The sequence below is a fragment of the Thunnus maccoyii genome, chromosome 2, assembly GCF_910596095.1.
Source record: "Thunnus maccoyii chromosome 2, fThuMac1.1, whole genome shotgun sequence".
Lineage (NCBI taxonomy): Eukaryota > Metazoa > Chordata > Actinopteri > Scombriformes > Scombridae > Thunnus > Thunnus maccoyii.
This window is the reverse complement of record NC_056534.1, coordinates 11571986-11593171: the sequence shown is the minus strand read 5'-3', so window position 1 is coordinate 11593171 and position 21186 is coordinate 11571986. Positions and strand designations below refer to the sequence as shown.

The window sequence follows — 21186 nt, the reverse complement described above, 5'->3', positions numbered from 1 at the left end:
CGATTAAAAACAAGTTGTCACGCCACGCAACGCTGGTGTTTGGTCAGGAAGTTGCCGGCCTCCTGAACAGACGATAGCCGCCCTACGTCGTGTTACCTTTTTGTCAATTGTCAACAATTTCCTTAGCTTTGGAGGATAACGCAAGTTCACTTTCACAATTGCTTTCATGCCCCTTAGTTCCACTCTTTCTTTTTCTCTTCTCCAGAAGACATCCACTTTCACATCCACTTTCTTCACTGGTAACCATTGGCCTGTAGCTCAAACAATGCTTTGCAATAGGAAATGGTAGTGTACTTTGACGTGCAAGCCAAAAACTGCAGACTGACTGGCTGTTCATGTTTATTTCTGCTGTGTTATCAGCTGTTAGATGTATCCATATCAAGTAAAAAATGTCCAAAGTTTATCATCGTTATTGACATAAATTTTATTGCTATCCCCTTTCAAGATCGTTTTATTGCCCAGCTCTAGTAACCAATAAGTACAGATGTTTTGTTTAGTCACCAATCTTCAGAAATCCTCTATTCATTCAGTAACACTCCAAGCACATTGTGAGATCATGTAGTATACAGCAAACTGAATGTTCATTATTTTATTCTGAGAAATCCAGTATACTCTGCCAACACTGGCACAAATTGCTGCCTGCTGTCTAATTTGGAGTCAGGGTGGAAAAGACACAGTGCCAGTTTTTAGTTTCCCAAGGCTATTCCAGTTTTCAGCTCTGATTTCCTGGTTTATTTACAGTGAAATCATATTTTATGCAAAATAAACCTATTGACATTTCGAGAAATTACATGCAGTTGCACAGTGGTGATCTATATCAGAGCAGTTAGTGGTGTAACGATGTATATCACTTTGAAAGATTCTGAATATTTGTAGCGAGAAGGCAGGTGGTCTATCATCCCACAGAGCCTCTTGATATGGAGTCTTTCTAGGCCACAGTGTGAAAAAAAGAAAAAAACGTTTACCATATTGTCTGAAGTGTCTTTTTTCTTTCATTTGCAGGTGGAGAAGGAGCGAAGAAAAGATGGTCTTCCACTGGAAGAAAGGTAAGCTTTTTATAGTTAATCTTCTATGGGACACATTTGGGGGTTTTCTCGCATTTGTAATGGATTCGCACATTCATAACAGTCAGAAACCCAAGCGGAAAAGGTGTGGAAGACATTGAAACCGTCTTAACGTTGCTACTTCAAACATCGGTCATAGGCACTTTATAAAAGTGTATCAACAGTTGTATGAAGTTCATGAAAGGTTTCCACCTGTTCATGAGCAGCACTTGGGAATAGACTTTCCACTAAACCACATCATTATCAACAAACCCCAGACCAACATAGAGATTGCATCATACTGAAGTGTCATCTCATGTATAGTATACAATTATACTGTAGGACACAGAATGAAAGCAGGGCTGTGGCCATGGCTTCAGTTTGTGAATTTTCCCAGTGGAAAAAACGAGCCTACCTCTGCATCACCAAAGAATGATAGTCTGCAAAAGTACAGACTAGAAGTCTTGTTGGGAAAAGTGCTCTAATTTAATGTGAACATATTTTTAAAAAAACAAAGTATAAAATGTAAACTGGGCTCTGTTGAATGATGTATTTAACATGCAGAATTAACACACCGTAGCCGTGGGGTTACATGTTTTTGTATTCACACAGTCAAATAGTATGGTGTGGTTTGAGAGTAATAGGGCTGAGGGTTTCGAGAAAAGGCCTTTAAAAGTCTTCCCCTGTATGCAGGCTAGGTTGTTTATGTTGGTGAGTGAGGGGGTGTGTGACGGAGAGAGTTTGGGGGCGTGTGCTAGAGAGGCACAGAACCAAATTCCTGACTAATTTTAGAACTCCTTGAAAGAAAAAGGAGGGGAGGTCTGTCTTTCCCAGCTGTTTTTGTTCCTGCAGAAAACTGCTTGGAAAATAGATGTTTTCATCAAAGTCCAACAATTCGTGGTATTATTTAGTAATAGGCTGGCAATTGCTGTGATGGCTCAGAAGCAGAGCAATATTTAGGCTTGTTGATCCCTCTTACAGATTTTAAATAAATAGTATACGCATATAATATAGCTTTTGAACCCACTGCTGCTTGTTAATCCTGAGAAGTAATGCCAGAAATGTAAAAGGCCCATCCAGTCATAGAGTATACCGAAGTTCACTGCCAAGAAGTTTATAACTTAACATATCAGGTAGAGTTTGGCTGACCTGTCTGTGCAAGATGTTGTGTAACTTTCATGCTACCTTACTGCTGAGCTATTGAAATGCTGTGATAATATATAACCCAACATGGCACTATCATGCACTTTTGGCACTAATATGAAATCAATTTGATGTACCCCGTGTTAGTGCAATCTAACAGAACATTTCATCTCCTACAAATTTTTGTAGCACCAAACTTTAAAAAATCACTATTTCACAAGTATGTAGTAACAAAGAAGATAAGATTCCCTGTAAGAGGAGGAAATTATCAGTAATAAGTTTTTAGTATTAACAAGAAGTATCAGTGTGAGCATTGTTGCATACATGTACAGCTAAGATTAATCATGCCCTTAATGAGAAAGTGTGATGAGTGACGAGCTTGCAGACACAATATTATATAAAGTAATATAAAGTTGCATTAATTTAGATGCAGCAAAGTTTCTGAACGGTGTGGGAATATGGCTATTTTTAAATCCAGGGAGATGAGAGGCAAAGGAGGCTTTGCAGAGCTGGTTGACCTCCAGACCTCCAGAGCTCAGGGCTGTGAAGCCTCTCGTGCCTGGGTTATCAGGCACTTGGCAGGGCTGCCATCACTCTCTCATAGCCTAAAGAGCCAAACAGGCTGCAGAGACAGAGGTCAATGATATCTCTTTCTGAGAACAGTCTCGTGTCAAAAGTTCCTCTTATTGCCTTTATAGCACGTTTACTTTACTCTCCACCACATTCCTTTCTTATAATACCCTTGCTCCTTCATTTGCTTGATTTAAAAATATCTGCCTGACACAAACCTACTGTCTACTATAGTGTTAATAGTGTTGCACAAGTATTACTTTGCCATGTGGTTTACATTTGGTGTCACTATTACTCTTATTGTTTCCCTGTCTTGTACAAATGCTTGTGAACACCAGTTGACCGAAACTCTCCCCTGATCCTAACCTCTCCCCTGAAGCACGGTTGAGGTCACTGCAAACATTGACTTTATTTGAGTTAGATCCAGGGGATCAAATGGCGCCAAACATAACTTGTTATTTTTGTACTGTGGCAGTGGACAGAACCCTTGGACTACAGCTCAGTGGTGTGCTTGTTGAGAGGCTGAGCTTTTTTTCAAGGGCAGCTGCTGTTGAATATAGAGAAAACACTGAGTTACTGACACATATGACACAGGAAATGCTCTCCTCCACCTTGTGAAGAGAACATGAGAACCTGACACTACTAACCATTAAAGACAGTGCAGCATGTTTTCCATTTTGCACTTTAACAATGAATCTTGCTTTCGCATATTAAAACAAATCAGATCTGCATTAGTCAGCATATGTACACACTGCTTTCCTAAACACTTTCTTTTATTCAAGATCACAATAGTCTGTTTTAATTGAATAAATAGCTAGGTGGTGTTAACTGCTGACCTTAGATATCAAACAATAGTACCAGATCTATATCAACTGCCTGTCATCAAGTAAGACTCTTCTGCAGAGGCAGACAACCTCATTTCCCCTTCACATTTGACCCCTCATATGCTCACCCACACACACAGCTTTTCCACTCTGACTAACACTGTTTGACAGGTTATGAATTCACACACAATTAGTACTGCAGAGAGCATGAGAAACAATCACTTGTTACATAATATAGAAGACAGTGTCCCTCTTTATCAAATCAAACTCCACTGCAGGCCTGTTTGTGGTTCTTGGTGTTGTCATATTCCATTTTGATATCATGGGCTAATTCTATAGCAGGGAGAAAGAAAGAGGAAGTGTAACATATTGTCTATTTGCAGGTGGTACACCATGAAGCATAATGACAGTTCAGTCCTTCGGAGCAGGTGAATGAATCGCTGTAACTGGTGGAAAGAGAAGGTGTTTGTTGATAGTGAAAGGCAGACAGTTGGTTGCACTATTCGTCACACAGATGCGGGGAGTGTCGGGTAAAGTAAAGTTATTAATTAAAGAAGCATAAAGTGTTAACACCCACTGACTACAAACAAACAATCCATCCTGCTGAACAGAGTTGAGTATTGTTTCAATTTTCTTGATTCTGATACTTCTCACTTCTTCAAATCTCAGTTCTGAGTCCAGTAGTTTTTGGAGAGACAAAAAGAACAAATATTTCAAGGACAAAAATTAACCTACCTTTTATTCTTGGCACATTTAGGCTTGGCAACTGTAACAGGAAGGTTTCTTTTTCCTTCATTTATAAAAAATAAATATTACTTTTTGTTGATCATTCCTTACAATAAAAACTATTTAAATAAAAAATGGAAAAATATTATTAAAAAAATATTAGAATATAACAATATTTAACAAACAGTTGTTATGGAAGGAACAACAATGTCAAAGAGAGTGGTTGTCTGCACTGCAAAGTCAACAATTCTTTTGAAGAAGAGTCAGCATGTCGGCCTTCAACGGAAGGAAGCATGATTGGGCTGATTGTATCTCCAGCAGTAGAGAAAACCCTCTCACTGGGGGTAGACGAGGCCTGTACACACAGGTATCAGAGGGGTAGGTCTGACAGCAAAGGATACGTGTCTCTCCTGTTCCACCACCAGAGAGCAGGGTCTTCAGAGGTCATTATAAGTGGCATGTCCCTATAAATCTCCACGTCTTTGTAAGTCTTTTCCTGGATGGACAAGGTGCTCTGTATTAGGTTCCTCTTCAGGTCATCGTCTTCTGCAAAAAAGCTCCTCTAAGGGAGTCATCTTGGCCTTCTTGCAGGTTTGAAGCTAAAAGAAAAAATATACTTCAAATTTAGCCATTTATAAGGTTTATGCCTGAGATGAAAATCAATACAAAGGACACATAAGATTATTAAGACAATCATATCAAGTATAATTTCAGCAGTTTTTATCATGTACTCACAGGTGCAGTCTCATTCTCGCTCTCCTCCCCTCTCTCCTCTTGATCTGGCTGGACTGTCCCTGTGTCCCTCTCACCATCACCACACTCTGTCAGCTGCAAGTGTAATGAGCAATTAGACTAGACAAAGGAGTAACACAGGACGTGATGCAGGGGATGAGTATTTGATAATTAAAAGTCTAAATTCAATTCACATGCATAATGAATACGTGCTCTGTTTCTGTAGGATGTGCTGCAGCCAGTATTTTGTCCTTGACCCGGTCCCAGACTGTGTCATCATCCTCCAGTTTATGCTTAAACCGAGGATCCAATGCAGTCGCCCTTCCAAGGAAGGCTCTGACGTTGACACTATGAAATGTAGACCTCTAGTTAGTATAGTAAAACATACTACAATTCTTCTTTTAAGTGATATCCATTGCTTTTAATTATTCTTTTACTTAATATCGCTGAGACAGATCAGACCAGACTGTCTTCTTGCTCCTTCAGCTTTTGCAGTATGGGAAGGGTCTGGCTGCGGGTGGGACTCTTCTCAGTTGAGACACAGAGCGTGGACATGTGCAGAACTTTGCATGAGTTGGACAAAGTCCTCTGCTTTTCTGAAGTCCTCATCCGTTAGTCAAGCAAGTCTGTTTTGGAAAGAAGACGTTTTCCATGTTCAGAAATCAAATTGTGAATTATCCTTCAATCAAAGAGTAACCCCTTATTATTCCACTTAGCTAGGTAATTGAATTATTCATCATTCATTTCATCCCATTATGCCACCATGGACCACAACACATCACTGCTCTCAAGAGCTGTCATACCTGTCCCTCTCCACTGGCTTTCTCAGCCATTGATCCAAAGAGGCTGCTTGAATCGCAGGATACTGCTCAAGGAACCTCAAGGAGAGTTCCAGCAAGTTCTGACGTCCAAAAGGACAGAATGCTGGGGCAGGCACAATCAATAATGATATTGTTAACTTAAACTTACTAATACTAATACATAGACAATAATATCTGATGGTTAACTCAATGCTGAATAATGATTCTTACTGAGATTGTGTTGCTTCTCTCGGCACACGGTCTTAGCCATGGATGAGCTCTTTATCCACACGATCACATCCCGGATCTTTGCTATCCATTTTGCCACTGAAGTAATTGTGTACAGACTTTGAGCCCCAAGATTAAGTGTCTGTGCAAAGTAGCCTATTTTAATGATGTGCAGTCTTTTTACTACCACATCCATGTTGGATGCGTTATCCGCTATGATAGCTGCAACTTTGCCCCTTATCCCAAACTCATCCAAAATGTTGCCAATTTCCTTGACTACCACTGCCCCTGTTTGTGCTTTGTAGACAGCTTTTGTTTTGATCTTTTCCAGATCTGATTTTATTTTATTTTTTCTATGTTGTACCTTATCAGTATTCATTTGAATTCACAACACAATCCGCTCTCAAGGTACCAAATTTGGCACTGGTTGATCTAACGTGAATAGGTACTCGGTAGCACTGATAATTCGGTCAGTACCTTTTTAAAAGTACCAAGTTCGGTACCCAACCCCATCGAGCACGATGCATTCCTTCAGAATCATGCCGTGTTGAAGTAAATGCTTCGTCTTACCGGAGGTCCTTCCTCTCTTGAACGAAATATCCTTACTACAGGTGTTGCATTTTGCTGTGTTGTGATCTTTTTTTTAAGTGAAGCTAAGCCAAACCTTCAAGCGTTTGCTGCGGTTAGCTATGGTCCAGGATGTAAACAGAAGTGTCTCTTCTCACATGCTTTGTTGAAGTAGTGCTTCCAACTTGGAACCAGTTCTTGATACCCAACTCTGCTGCTGAAGAGTCTGTCAACAGGACTGTGCTCAGACCACAGCTACTTATGCTGCTGTGAATGTGTAAGATCTCTGCTTACATCTGGTTCACTGTGTGGCATTTGGTCTATTCACAGAATTGAAACATGTATAAAGAAATCAGACTAGGATGTATAAACACAGTTGCTTTGACAATGTCACTATAAAATTAAATTTTCACTGTCGGATTTTTTTCAGTCACTGTAGGCTATAGGCTCAGTTTTAAGAGCCACAGCTATCCCTGGTCTTATGTTGCCTCTGATAAACATGATCTCAGTGAGTTCTACACATTTTACTGATTTTAGTTTTTTAAAAAAAGAAGGTATTATAGAGATAGAAGTTGATTGATGGAAGGGGCTTTTGTTCAACACAACCTACATCATTTGCCTTTAAACTTGATAGAAAACAAGAAATTTAAGTCATCACAAATTGGAAGCAGTTTACAAGCAACTAAAACCACATCCAGGGCTTCTGTGATCCAGGTGTGTTAATCAGGTTATGTTTTAATAACTGCCTAAATGACTTTAATTAAGTTACTCTGGTTACTGTGTTATTTTGGATTTTTGCAGTAATCTGGATTGTGTTGATTTGATCATAGATTATTATTGTGCATGTAAGTAGGCTCAGTGGGTGGCCAGTGCCAACGTGGAATATTAGGTTTCTGTGAGAGGCGGTGATGCATATTTTCACACTTCTGCTATTTCTGTGCCGACTATTCAAACAAGTTGCATCCCAGTTTTTCATTACCCATTTCATTACCTCTGTCACCATGACATCAATATCTGCCAGGAGAAATTAGACTCTAGCAACAAAGATGTTGTCCTTTGTTTGTACATTATGCTTTGCAAGCTCCTATTGCCCGTTGTGAACATTTATTCCAATTCAATTCAGCCTCTAGTAAATAGTTGTTTAATGTGATGACTGCAGCAGGTACTCCGCCTTGTTAATTCCTTAAGTTGCTGCTTGGTGGGGCACCAAGGCAAAAATCAACACTTATTTATCAACCAAAACGGAAGAAAGATAAAGGGTTGCTTGGGGTTTTTTATCTTTGTCAGTGCTCTTTTCGATTCTGTTGTCTCAGCACTGACCTCTTTTCTTTTTTGCTTCCTTTTCAATTGACTTTGTAGTTTGTGAGTTGCTGCTCAGATAGTGAACCAGTTCATGAGGGCTTTGGCACAGGTGGCAATGTGGGTGAAGCTTGAAAAAAAAAAAAAAAGATATAACCAGAAAACTGTTGCATTTTTAAGCTTAATTCTCCAAGAGTAACCCTGTTGTCTGAAGTCACCACTTATAAATATGGTCTCAGAATCATAAAATCCTCATATTATCTGAAGTTAATAGTCATCAGCAACTGTATTTATAATATTTATTTATAACCGTATTTATAATTACTTGGTTCAGTCATTTTCCAAGCTAAATGCCACTCATTCACTAGTTCCTGCTCCTCTATTGTGGTGACTTTCAGCTTTTCTCTGTTTTACATCATTGTAAACTGAATATCTTTGACATTTTGTACATTAAAGAATCAATCTAGACTATCAGCAGATTAGTCAATAATGAAAATAACAATTAGTTGCGGCCCCAAAATAACGTAGGCCCGAAACACTGTTATTTAAACACTAACCACACTTACCAGAGCAGAAGATATAGGTCCGTACAACACTCTCAGTCCTTCCTGTTAACTGTGGTTGTCCCTATTGTCAACGGGTTGAACAAAGATCAGTTTGATATCCTGCACGTTAATTTCACACAGTTATAAAATGTGTACTGGTTTGTTTGTTTTTTTTGTCAAGTAATAGTCACACTTCAAGATTTTGTGTAGGAATGTGTATTACAGGAAGGATGGATAACCACTACAAATATTGATGCAAATATTGATAAATGTGATTGGCAAATTAGATTGCTGCCTTAACAGGAAATTATCCACTTGAAACATTTCCTAACATTTGCATTTATTATGTAACCTTACAACAATGTACCGTTGCATGTCCATATATGCATGTTCATCATTGAAAGTCTACAGTTGATTTTTTTTTTACCTTTTTATTTTTTCATTAGAAAAGATACAGCATTGCCTTTTTTTTCTTGAAATGTATATTACAAGTGTAAGATATTGTGAGTGTTTTGGACATGAAGCCCAATTTATTAATCTTTGCTTATTCAGTGTTGAACAGTCTTGCTATTTAAGTTGCATGAGTGAGTCCATCTGATTTTTTTTTTTTCAGCTGATGTATTTCAGCAGAGGCAAACAATCAAGACTCAGGGTTTTAGGCAAATTACATGTTTCCGGCCATTTTCCTTTTTATCGCGTTGACAGGGGAGTCGTGGTGCTTTTTGGCCCAATAACGGATTCATTCAGAGAGTCATTCAAGTCTAGCAGCTGCTTCTTTCCAGTTATTAGGAGTTGCTTTATGAGATAAGTCCCAATGGTGGGGGAATGTGTCAGTAATCACTTATAGTGACAGTATCTCACCGCACCACCCCCATGTTTTTTCAGTCATGGTTGAAACTGTAACTTGCATGTAACATGTTCCATAACAATAATCAGATTCAATTGTTTATGAGATGTTTGTGTAAATGTTTGGAAATGAAAAAAAAAGTCAGTCTTACTTGTAGTCATATTTTTTTTTTTTAAATGCTTTGTTTAACAATGACTAGGAATGTAAGGAATGTGATCAATAATCTACAAAGGTGAGATAAAATTAAAAAAAACAGCACAACAAAAAGCCTTACCACAAGCAAAGAAACGACACGACATGGTTAACATCAGGAAGAAGGCAGACAAGGTCATTGTTATGTAAGAAAGTGAGTGCCCTTAAGTTGATCTTTGATCTTTCTTTAGAAATTCTATGTCAGTGATGTTCACAAGTGTTTTGAAATCATGCAAGACAGAGCTTGCATTTTGTGCCTTTGCTGTCAATACACATATTGTGTGTGTGTGCACATGCATGCATAAAATGTGTTGCCTACAAACTGTTTCTTCTTTCATCTGAATTCTATCTGTCTTACATCAGTGTAGATAACACCCTTACATACAAGTTACAGTGTTTCCCACCTCTAGCCTTCTATCAAAATGCACACTGTGGCCACGGCATCGACTTTTTGTCACTTCCTATCCATAGCTGCCATCGTTTCATGGCGTAGCATTGCAAAGATAAGATCCCAGAATGCTATAACTGGCTGTGGCAGATGGCCATCAGTGACTGGTATGAGGAACTGTTACTAATGTGAATAATCACCCCGAGCTCAATTCATGTACTATTTTATCTAGCTAAAATGGCATGAAGAATCTCATAGATGAGGAAATGTTTAACCACTCCCAGTGTGTATTTGTAACCAAATTTAGACTGCTGAGGCTGCCTGTGTGTTTTAAGGAAGTGTCACTGAAGAAACAGTCGTTATGGTATGAATTGGCAAGCTGTAGTGTTGCTTCTGTGGTCTCAGCAGAATGTGGTCCACAGTATTCTCCCTTCCTCCTGCTGCTGTTCACTCTATACTTTACTTTCTTTTTCATGTGTTGGAACATATTCATTATGTGCCACATTTACTGATGTTTTCTGCCTTTTAATGTATTTTTCAATCACAGATAGGACATGTTTCATTTTCTGAAACACATTTAAGAATAGAAAGTCTAACGAAAGATTTGAACCCATTTTCAGTACCCGTGTGCTTCAGATAAACTGAACTTGCTTAGGAAATACTTTTAGAAATACTACTGTGATCAGATATTTTGCCCATGTCATTCAGTCCCAGAAGTTAGTACTGACAGGAGTGCTTGTCACTGTTAATTCAGGATGAGAAAGTGTTGACTCTCTCTGAGTCTGAGTCTTTACATCCTCTTTACTGCAGCACAGGGTTAGTTGGCGTAGGAGTACGTGCTGTTCTTGGTATTCTGAGTTCCCCACCTGCTCACTTATAAACCCAGTTTTCATATCCTGTAACTACTTTTTTTTTTTTATTCTGCTGTTAGCAGCTGTTAATAAGGATGGTGAAGACCGTCTATCTTGATATCTATCTATCTTGCATTAGCATAGCTTTAGATGCTAGTTTTTAGGACCTTTGTCTGCTTTTCTTATTTTTTTCCCCACAGTAATGAAAACATACAGAAAAGTGACATCCTTATAGATAACTGTATCAGTGGCAGTTATTTTGCTGGTGTGATCCACATGAACACTTCAACCATAGTCCTTCCACTTGATTTCTTCTGTTGGTCAACAGCTGTGTCAGTCTTCTGCCAACAGAGTTCAGTTAAACACACACACAACCCACAAATCAGCTGCTGCTTCCCTGGTTTAAAGCACCCGTTCCCAGAGCTCATTAGCACTGGATGTCACACACACCGTTACAAATGACAACACAGTGGAGCTCCAAAAAGTGGCTGCTCTGTGACCTCATACAATCCAGATTTCCATGACTACATGTTTGTTTTTTGTCTTTGCCATGACATGTCAAAAATTACTATGTTTTTAAGCGTTTCCTGTTTTAACTCTGACTTGTGGTTGGTTGCTTGTATTCAGTGTTGCCCACACGCTGTGCAGTTGTTGCATGAGAATGCACATAGATTCTGTGTGTACCTGCCATGTTGGTCTACAGTAGGAAGTCTTTATATCATATTGATATCAGCATGTTGCTGAGTACATTCAGATGAAAAAATAACTCATGACAGATTAAATATACTTCCTTTTTTTCAAACTGCAAGACTTCCTATAGAAAGGTCACTGTGCAGCTTGCAGTGTACAGTCTATCTTAATCTGAAATTAAATGGGACAAATACTCTAAATATACTAAAATATATTGATTTGTGCTCCTGTAGATAGTAGATAGAGTGATACCAGTACTGCAGCAGATGTTACCAATGTTTTAACTCTGGAACTTTTTCAACTTCCTGGAAGTTTAGTCTTTAGTTAGTTGTTTGCTGTTTGACATTTGATGGATGTAGCGTCTGTTTGTGTTCAAGTCTAAGATTATTACACTCTAATATATTTCTGTTGTCTGTATTCATTCCTTTTTTCTTTTTTTTTTAACTTTTTCGCCATTTTGTCCCACCATATTGTTACATGTTCATACAAAATTTGTTGAAAATCTTCAACCCATGAACCCGGTATCCAAAGACAGTGGGGTCATGGTTTATCCCAATGTAAAATTTCAATCAAGGTAGTTTAAGAAAATGACTGACATTAATTTTTTTTAGGGCCATGGTTTTATGTAGAGAGAGCTGAAGGTCTCACACAATAGCCGCATTTCGACCGCAGGAACCTTCCTCAGGTACTAAGAACCTTTTGAGGGACTCTGTTCCTCTACCTGCGTTTCCACTGGAGGGACCAGGGTCTAAATTAAGTTCCAGGGAGATTCTTTTACTAGTACTTAACAGAAGTACATGAACTTTGGGGGCGGGGTTTGCAGGGATGACCGTCGCTGATTGGTCAAATATACACAGTGTGGTTGTAACTCATAATGCAATTTATAAAACAAGGAAGTACTCTTGGATCGATTTAGGGTCAGTTAAGGATGACAGAAGGACATTTCTCTCCATTTGTTAACGTTGAAAGTAAGTAAAGCATTGCATCGTTGTCAGCTTCCCAACTCAGAAATGAAATGTTATTTTCTGATTGTTTCACGGCTGTTACGTTCTAAGGCAGAAATAAGTACCATCAAACACTCAACAGATGTTATATTGTGGCAGACGCTCTTGGTTTCAGTTTAATTTTCCCCCTCTGCATTTCTCTTTTTCATTCAGTCATTACATCCAAGTCACGCAGCAGTAAATACAAAGAACAGGATAAATCGGTGTTGCTGTTTTCTCATGTCTTTCTGCGTCTAAATGCTGTCATCATTTTTAAATTCCTCATGGGTCTAATTTGCATAATCTACCTGGTTCTTGAGATGCGGTGGAGAAGCAAACAGGACTGCACTACAGGAACTGTAAGAGTCCAGACTATTGATTTAGCTGTTAAAAGTCTTGAATGATTGTTTAGGTATGCAACTTTTTCCAAAATATGCTAGAGTACTACTCTACCCTAGAGTAATATTGTTGTATTGACGTTTCTGAGATGTTTAGTTCGATAAGTTTGTGTGTCACATGTAGTTATCTAATACAGTTAAGCCACGTGTTTTTCTAGGTGCAGCCGTTGGTGGAGTGTTTTAATTATTTTAATATGCAAAGGCTTCTTTTAAACTGTGATCCCTTATCTGTCTGTCTATCTTGTGTGAAGGTTATCTAATGTGCACTGGCATGATCCCAGTCTTTTTGTTAGGCAGGGGCATAAGTGGTTTGTGAAGCAGCCTGGGGCAGTAATAGTTTTGACTGTTAATTTATCCCAGGGAGCTGTCACATGTTCTGTTAGAAAGGAGACACACTGTTCTTGTCCTGAGGTGTAATTTATATAAACAGAGGTGTTTTTCTTCTCATGTTTTAGTTTTTTTATGAAACTGATTTTTAAAAAATTTTAATATTTTTACTTTGGCCTAACATTTTTGTCTTTTGTCATTTCTCTCTCCACCAGCTCCTCTCCATATACACGGGAGAATGGGAGGCCCTTGCATTTCCAGCCCCCAGCGTTGGAGTTTGGGACTCAGTAAGTTCAGTTCCCACTTCCTAGTTTCATATGACGTGCCTTGACAAGCATCAGTGTTACTCATTTTGTACTGAAAATGATTAAACCGCTTACTACATGCCAAACAACACAAGGACAAAATGTACTTCATTTCATCATCGCTCTCTTTTTTTCTTTTGTTTTTTAAAGATTGTTTTTGGCGTTTTGCCTTTATTTGAGAGTCAGTGTAGCGAGACAGGAAACAAGGGAAGAGAGAGGGGTGTGACATGCAACAAGGGTCCCCCGGCCGGGAATAGAGCCGTAGATGTTGCAGTTATATGGTATGCGTCTTAACCATTAGTCCCCCAGAGCGCCCTGCCATCTCTCAGTCTTGAGTGATGTGGAAAACCCCACTGACTTAATTTAACCCAAGTTAAAATAAGACAGTGGCGTCATAGCAAAGTGTCCTGTCGCTGTGATGAATGCTTCAGAAAGGGAAATATTTCATAAAGGAGGGGCCCATGAACCTCAAAGAAGAGACAGGACATCCAAGTATGGAAGTAAGCTTACTTTCCCAGCATTCAGACACATTCTGGAGAGGGTTGACCCCAGTCAAAAATTGCCCTCATACTCCCAAAACAGACAGAATATCAGCTGTTTTGCTGTGGTTGGATAGTGGTTTCATTGCTCCTGTTTAAAAGTAAACAATCACAAGCAGCATGTATTTTGTCATATATTGTTTCATACATGAGGAATGCGGATGGCAGGCAAATGACCAAAAATCATGTTATATTGCAAATACTAATAAAAGGCTTGGGTAAATATTTGGACTCTGAGATATAATTGCATCTGGAAATTTGTAGTTGAGATCAAAACAAGAATATAAGACCAAAGTCCCACTCATCAGCTTGTGGTTTTCTTTTTCTTTGCACACAAGTCTAACTATGTGGGAACAGAAGTAATTACACTGTTCAGCTCTACCAGTAGCATTAATTAGTAAGTCATCTTGAAGATGAGACTAAAGAAAATTTGTGTTAGAACTAATGAACAGCTCATGGACATGCAAATATGTTAATTGACAAAATAATGACACAGGATATAGAAAAATAAAAAAGAACCAGAAGTTCAAATACCTATAATGACACAGCTGATGTATGTGACTAAACAAAACAAAAATAAACTTGTCTGAAAGTGACTGCAGTGAAGTTAAACTGAGGAGAGGAACTTCAGATGACCCAAGGCACTCTCCACTTTATCTATTCTGCAGCTTGAGCATGCTGCATGGTATCACAGACAATATCTGCAGCAGACTGTATTTAATTGTGGTGAGAAAAATCCTCTCTGCCCATGTCCAAAAATATTTCCTCATGCTCATCAAGCAGAAATTCACAATGCAGTATGACAGTTATCCAAAATAGTGCACACGACTAAGTTGACCGTTGGACAAGCTACACCGAGTGTTTCTGTTTTCACTCTCAAAAAAGGGATATTATGGTAGTTTTTTTTTGTTTTATGAAACACAGTCGTACTGTGAGGAAAATTAAACGAAACGAGATAAGGATGCACGATAATATTAGCTGATAAAGGCTTTAAAATGAAATATTCAGCATTGGCCCTGAATTAACACTTCTGCAGATATGCCAGGCTGATTTGTCGCCTTCTCCTCTGCTACCTAGCTGTGCTTCCCACCGCGGACTGTTTCACCCTGACAGTTGCGGTGCTAGCTAGGAGGCTAGCAGAGGCTAGCTGGCTGTGCTTCCATCTGGCCATGCTGCGACTAACGCTCCACTAGCCTCCCAGCTAGCCCGGGCTCTCTGTGTGGATCCAACTGGACCACCGACCCCCAGTTTGTTATTCATGTTGGCATGGTTCCTTTACTTTCATTTTTCTTACTCACTTTTAGCCCAAGACCACCTCTAGTACTGCTGCAGTTCAACCCATTGTTGCAGAATCCTTGGTGAAGTGTGTTTCTTAGGCTCCCTCTTCAAAACAAAACATGCTAATAATCGTGAAACCGTGATTTTTTTCCTTAGACTATAATCGTACCGTCAAAATCTATAGTCGTTGCATCCCTATTTATAATACAATAATGTAGCTAGTCCCAAAGAGCCACTAATCAATAAAATGCTTCCATTCTACTCCTGTGCTCTGTCTGCACAGAGAAGCATTGGTGTACATACAGGCCACCATTGACTTCACACTAATTACATCAGGGGTTCTCCTCAACCAAATTCCATGTGCTGCTCTGTTTAAGCACAACAAGCTGAGCATCGACTTCATTTCACACACGCAAAGCTTCTCTGCGTTGAAAGAATGGTGAAGGAATGACTGTGCAGATAGTTTAAGATAGTCACATTTTCCCAGTGAAAGTTTGTCACTGTTGATGTAGACTCAAATGTCAGAGGGCAGAAGTCTTTTCAGATGAAGTAAAAAGCCAAATGAAAGAATGAAACACACATTTCATTACCAGACTAGTCATGGACTAAAGATGCAGGGAAGAATAACCAGTTCTTATAATAGTGCTTCTAATAGTTTGTTGTTACATTCCAAAAATAGTTGCCGCTGCAGCGCTGCCAGTTTTGTGTTGTGACAGCAGTGCTCACAAAGCATTTATAGACAACATTTTGACAATTCTCAGTATATGGTGTGCATTCTTTCAGGTATTTTTAACCCCTAGCATTTGTCACCCAAGGAAAATCTATACATCCACATAAGCATCCTGGTGATTTCCGTTTGGATGTGTATGTTTAGTAGATTATATAGGGTAGTATGTGGGTCAAATGCCAGCAATCCGATCACATCTCTGGCACAGACACAACAAATACTGAACAATAAAAACTTCAAAGAGTCAGTGTTTATAATTGGGGCATAGCACTGGATCGCATTATAGTGTGTAGAGGTGACTATTAGTGTTGCTACACTCTGTATATCCAAATGAATAAGACTACAATTACATTAAGTCATGCACTCTCTTTGCATTATGCAATATCATCTCTAAGGCAGAGTTAAATTGTAATTTTGTCTACATGAAAGCCAGCCATACATTGTTATTGCAGCACATTTAAATGTTTTTTTTATTATATTACCTCTGTATTTATATTTTAATTATATAGGGGGAAAAAACTAAATTATGAATTTATTTATAGTGAAGTGCTTGTTTGAAAAGGTGGGGTAAGAGGTATCAATTGTTAGCCTTGGCTCACCAAGCAAAAAAAAAGTTGAGTGGCAACGTGTCACTGAAATAGATTAAAGCAGAAATGACCAAACCCAGAGAGCTAATCTTTGCGCTGATGTAACCTTAAGCCTTTTCATGGCTTCCTTATGTCCTTATTTGTACATGTAGTTATACTTCAGACACTGGGGCCTTTCTTAGATTAAAAATGAATAGCTCATACTTGTTACCTATCTGTTGACAAAGAGACAGATGGCTGATTTAGACTCTTATTGCTTCCCTGTGTTAACAGAATGCAAAACACTAGTGATTCAATGACCCCTCCTTCTCTGAAGCTAATCTCTAATTTGCAAACACTGACACATGGTGGAATAAAGTATCATCTAACCTTTATGTAAAAGAAATGAAAACATTTTGAGTTTGTTTCCCAAATTTAAATACTGTATGAACCAAAGAATGAATAAATAGTGTATATTTAATCACATTAGGACACATTAAGACAAGGCACAGTGAGAAGAGAAGATTGTAAAATTCTTGTTTGGAGGTTTGTCAAGAGTCTTATGATCGTTATATGAAGAAATGCATACAAAATGTGACATAATTTATGTCCCAGCGGAAGTTGACTTCAAAATGATGCTTTTTTTTTTGTTTTTAAGAGATGCTAGATATAGATTTCGAAACGAAGAAAAATGTATAAAACTCTTGAACTTTTGACCACACCCAGCTGCGATGTTGGGTGTGGTGTGTTGCAACCACATACACAGAAGGACCTAATGTAATGGAGGCTCCTTCGAGGCCTCACAGAGCAGCTACTGTAACTGATCGATAATCGTCAAGCGAACAATTTGGTGCCTTTCTAAAATGTGGTGTGTACCCCCGAGTTTCTCATCTTGCTATGGTGCTCCATGAGTAAAAGTTAAGTGCAGAGCCCCGTTATTTACGACGCTATTCTGACTGTCTTTACAGGCCGCTGGGGCTGCCAAGAGCTGAAACCATAAATATACACAACCCCAGCCAGGAAGTTCCTGTGACACTGCTGTCAATGTTTACATCCAGCAGGCATTTTTACATACCTTCCTTCCACAGAAGAGTAAGTGTGTATATGAGCGTCTTATAAGATATTCATGATGTTTAGCAGTAATCCCATTCTCTTTTCTTCTTCTCTTCTTCTTTGTAGAAATGTCTGAAATAACTTCTCATTTTTTCTCTCTGTCGTAGGTGATCCCACCCAGAGGGAAGACATCTTTTAAACTAATTTTCCTCCCGTCTGAGGAGGGCAATGTAGAAAACACATTATTTATAAACACATCGGCCCATGGGCTGCTGTCATACCAGGTTAGTTCCATTATTACACCCCTGTTACACTGCATAGGCCATGTACTGATGGGATAATGGTGAAATCCCACCATCATAATGCAGGTGGTTATATCTTCACTGGTCCACCGTGACCTAGATTTAAAGCATTTTGAGCAGGAAAGCAACCTGCAAACCGAGATGAAGGAAAGTAACAGCTTGCTTTTCTTTCTTCTCCCTCAACTTTTACATCCAGATGCCACAAAGTGAGAGACGCTCACACATTGGTTGCATTAACGCAATATTTGACCTCACCATGACATGAGTTTACAAACAGCTTTAGTCATTTCACCCATTGTTTTATCTTTGAAACTTAAAATAGGAACAGACTTTGGTTTCAGACTGCCACTCACATCTTTGCTGGCATCCATAATGTTTGTTTTCATCACACATGCACATAAACAAAGGAAGTCAGACTCTTATTGTTTATACATTTAGAAAATTAATCATAAAAATTATGACAGACCTTTGTTTTAAATTTAACTCAAGGCCAACAAAAGGAAAACTTGGAAGATGTTTTGTCGTTGTTTCTATTGAGTATCGGTTTGCTCTTTGCAAAAAAAAAAACCTAATTTCACACAATCTATACATTTGTTCTTACAGCTTTTATTTTATAAATGTTTTTTGCTTTAAATTCACCCCAATAGACCCTTGTTATGTGCACTGTGTAACTAGAATCATAAGAATTCAGTCTGTGGATGCACTGGGAACACAAACTGTCCTCTGGGCTTATTTGCACTCCAGGTCTCTGAGTCAGTCTTCTTGTTCCACCCTAACTGGTTGTGCTGCCACATCTGGCCTAAGTTTTACTAAATTTTGTAGACTTACCATTCAGTGATAGTTATGATGTTCAAATTTCAACTTTAATTTGTAATATAATTGATACATGTTCATTAGGAGCTGTTAAAATGTCCCTAAAGTCTTATAAATGATTATGTTTATAGTTGAGAACTTTGTCCAACTTCTATTAAACCTGTACCACAGTATTTCTGACATGTAGCTTATTAATGGCAAGCGAACGCGCCCAAACATGTACATGCTTTTACACCCATGCACAGCTTCCAACAGTGCCACTCCCTTTATGTTTCCAAGACATGTAAATGTTCCCGTCATTCGCTTGTTTTTTATGTTGTCGATGAACCAAAAACAGGTCCTTTTATATGTATTTTTCTTGCATATCTACACATTTACCCCTTTTCTGTACAATCAAAATAATGGTCTCATAAAACTGTGTTGTTAGATAGCTGAAATTATATTTTATGCTCAGCACAATGTTGGGACACATGCCAACATACTGTCAAAGGAGAAACAACCACTAATCGAATAGCAAGCATTATTTTAAGGGCTTTATGTCTGCCATGTACACTATATTCAGCTAAAATGCAGGTACAGTTAATGTCTTGAATACAGTTGATATGGTTCTGTGTCACCATGTTGTCACAGGTTAGTGTTACAGTATGTAAAACTTTCTTGTTCCATATTTGTTGGACCAAGTCAGAGCAAGCATTCTTAAATTCATAGTTTCACAACCTTCATTGACTGTGTTAAGTCAGTAGTTTGGTTTGAAGTTTTAAGTTGGTGTTAACTGCAGTTTCAGCCAACATTTGGAAGTTCTCTGTAACCTGAAAACTATATGTAGTTTCAATTTTTGAATGAAAAACTAGAAATTGATTTGTTTAGATTATACTGAATCATTCCAAAATGCTGCATCCTTCTTAATTATTATTATTATTATTAGCCAACGTAGCTTTTCTTTGTCTGTTTTTATAACCACAACACATGAGCTACAACATTATGTGCTGCTCCACAGGGTCAGATCAGGTCCACTAAATGACACTTCTGCTTTGTGTGCTTGTTGTCTGCCTGGCCTTAATGTAGTGCATGTGGTGTGTCCTTTAATTAATATTTGTTCCTTTTATAGGTGTTTGGTGTGGGAGTTCACCGGGGTTCATTAAAGTCTGTCCAAAGAAAGGATAGTCTGCTAATATTCCCTCACATCCAGAGCATTAAGCTGACCCAAACTCAGGTATGTATTTAAATGTCTGTGTTGGTTTGTGGAGGCCCAACAGTGTATTGAATAATGACTCATCATTGGAAGCAGCTGATTTCCCTTTTCCTGCCAGCCCAGATAAACAAACGGCTTCATACATACACACAGAGGCTTTGTGATAGACACACTGACAAGCACTTGCTGTCATTAAATTACTGAATGTGTGAGCAGTCAGCATTAACGTTGCCACATACCAGTCACTTTTTTTTCTTTCTTTTTTTTTTTGCCTAAAAATGTAAATATTTACTTGTAGAGTATAACCACATGCACTCAATTTAAAATGATACATGCTTATGTACAATCATTCATTTGTGTATGTTTTTCAAAGCCATGCAAGTACACCAGAAACCAATGACAAATTAGTGCATGGTTTAAAAAGCAAGCCAAGCCAGTGAAAGTGTGTGAGACGCTATCTGAAAGAAGTCCTCGCCTCCACAACAGGAAGTGGGGTGGCAGTTGAAAAATGTCAGCTTGGCCAAGTGCAGAGAGACTGTAGTTCTCATAATCACTCAGACAGCTGCTGCTTGTGCTGAATGCAGCTTTTTATTGCCTCAGCAGGCTCATCGTATTAAAAAAAGAAAAGCCTGACAATAAAAATGTTATCTATGTACTGTAAATACTTAGAATCATTAGCCACTTTTTATAGGACTCATAATCAAATGGCTACATATGCTTTAAATTATATTGTGTCAGTAAAATTTTCTCTGCAGCTTAATAAAACACAAGCAAATGAAGAAAACATTTAAATAATTATTAGGTTCTTATCTCATACTATCTGTTGTCTGCACAAAGTTGAGGACAAGGGTTTTGCTTTCTCTCCATTCTGTCTTTTTGTCTGTTAGTTTGATATATTAAGAGTCATGATAAAAGAACATGTGTGAAAGGAGTTAAGAGATGGTGATGACTGGATAAATGTAACATAGCAGTGAGTGTAAATTCCTACACATAGTTAAATATAAGTTATGTTTAGTATATGAATTCAAACTTTATGTAGGCAAGTTGAAAAGGAAGCGTTATTGTCCCATTTCAAGCAAGGTCCAGGCAGCTGGGAGCTTAATCTCAGTTTAGACAACTACTATACCAGTTTTATCTAAACGACAGTCCAGATGACCACTGACCATGTGTAGAACTGGATAATTGGCTAAAATGCTTAAGTATTTAGACTTCAAACAGTCATTCTGTCACCCATGTCCTGTTTCATGTGCAGTCATGT

At 38.4% G+C, this 21186-nt stretch overlaps 1 protein-coding gene across 3 annotated transcripts in view; it reads left to right on the top strand.

The window, feature by feature from the left end:
- The window catches only part of tmem131l (transmembrane 131 like), a 41961-nt gene that overhangs the window by 4933 nt on the left and 15842 nt on the right, over positions 1–21186 (top strand). For all 3 annotated transcript variants that reach the window (XM_042424441.1, XM_042424431.1, XM_042424452.1), the window contains exons 3-7: positions 1003–1046; positions 13369–13440; positions 17537–17660; positions 17789–17905; positions 19845–19949. In XM_042424441.1, coding sequence (XP_042280375.1) covers positions 1003–1046; positions 13369–13440; positions 17537–17660; positions 17789–17905; positions 19845–19949 — 462 coding nt within the window. The remainder of the gene's footprint in view (positions 1–1002; positions 1047–13368; positions 13441–17536; positions 17661–17788; positions 17906–19844; positions 19950–21186) is intronic.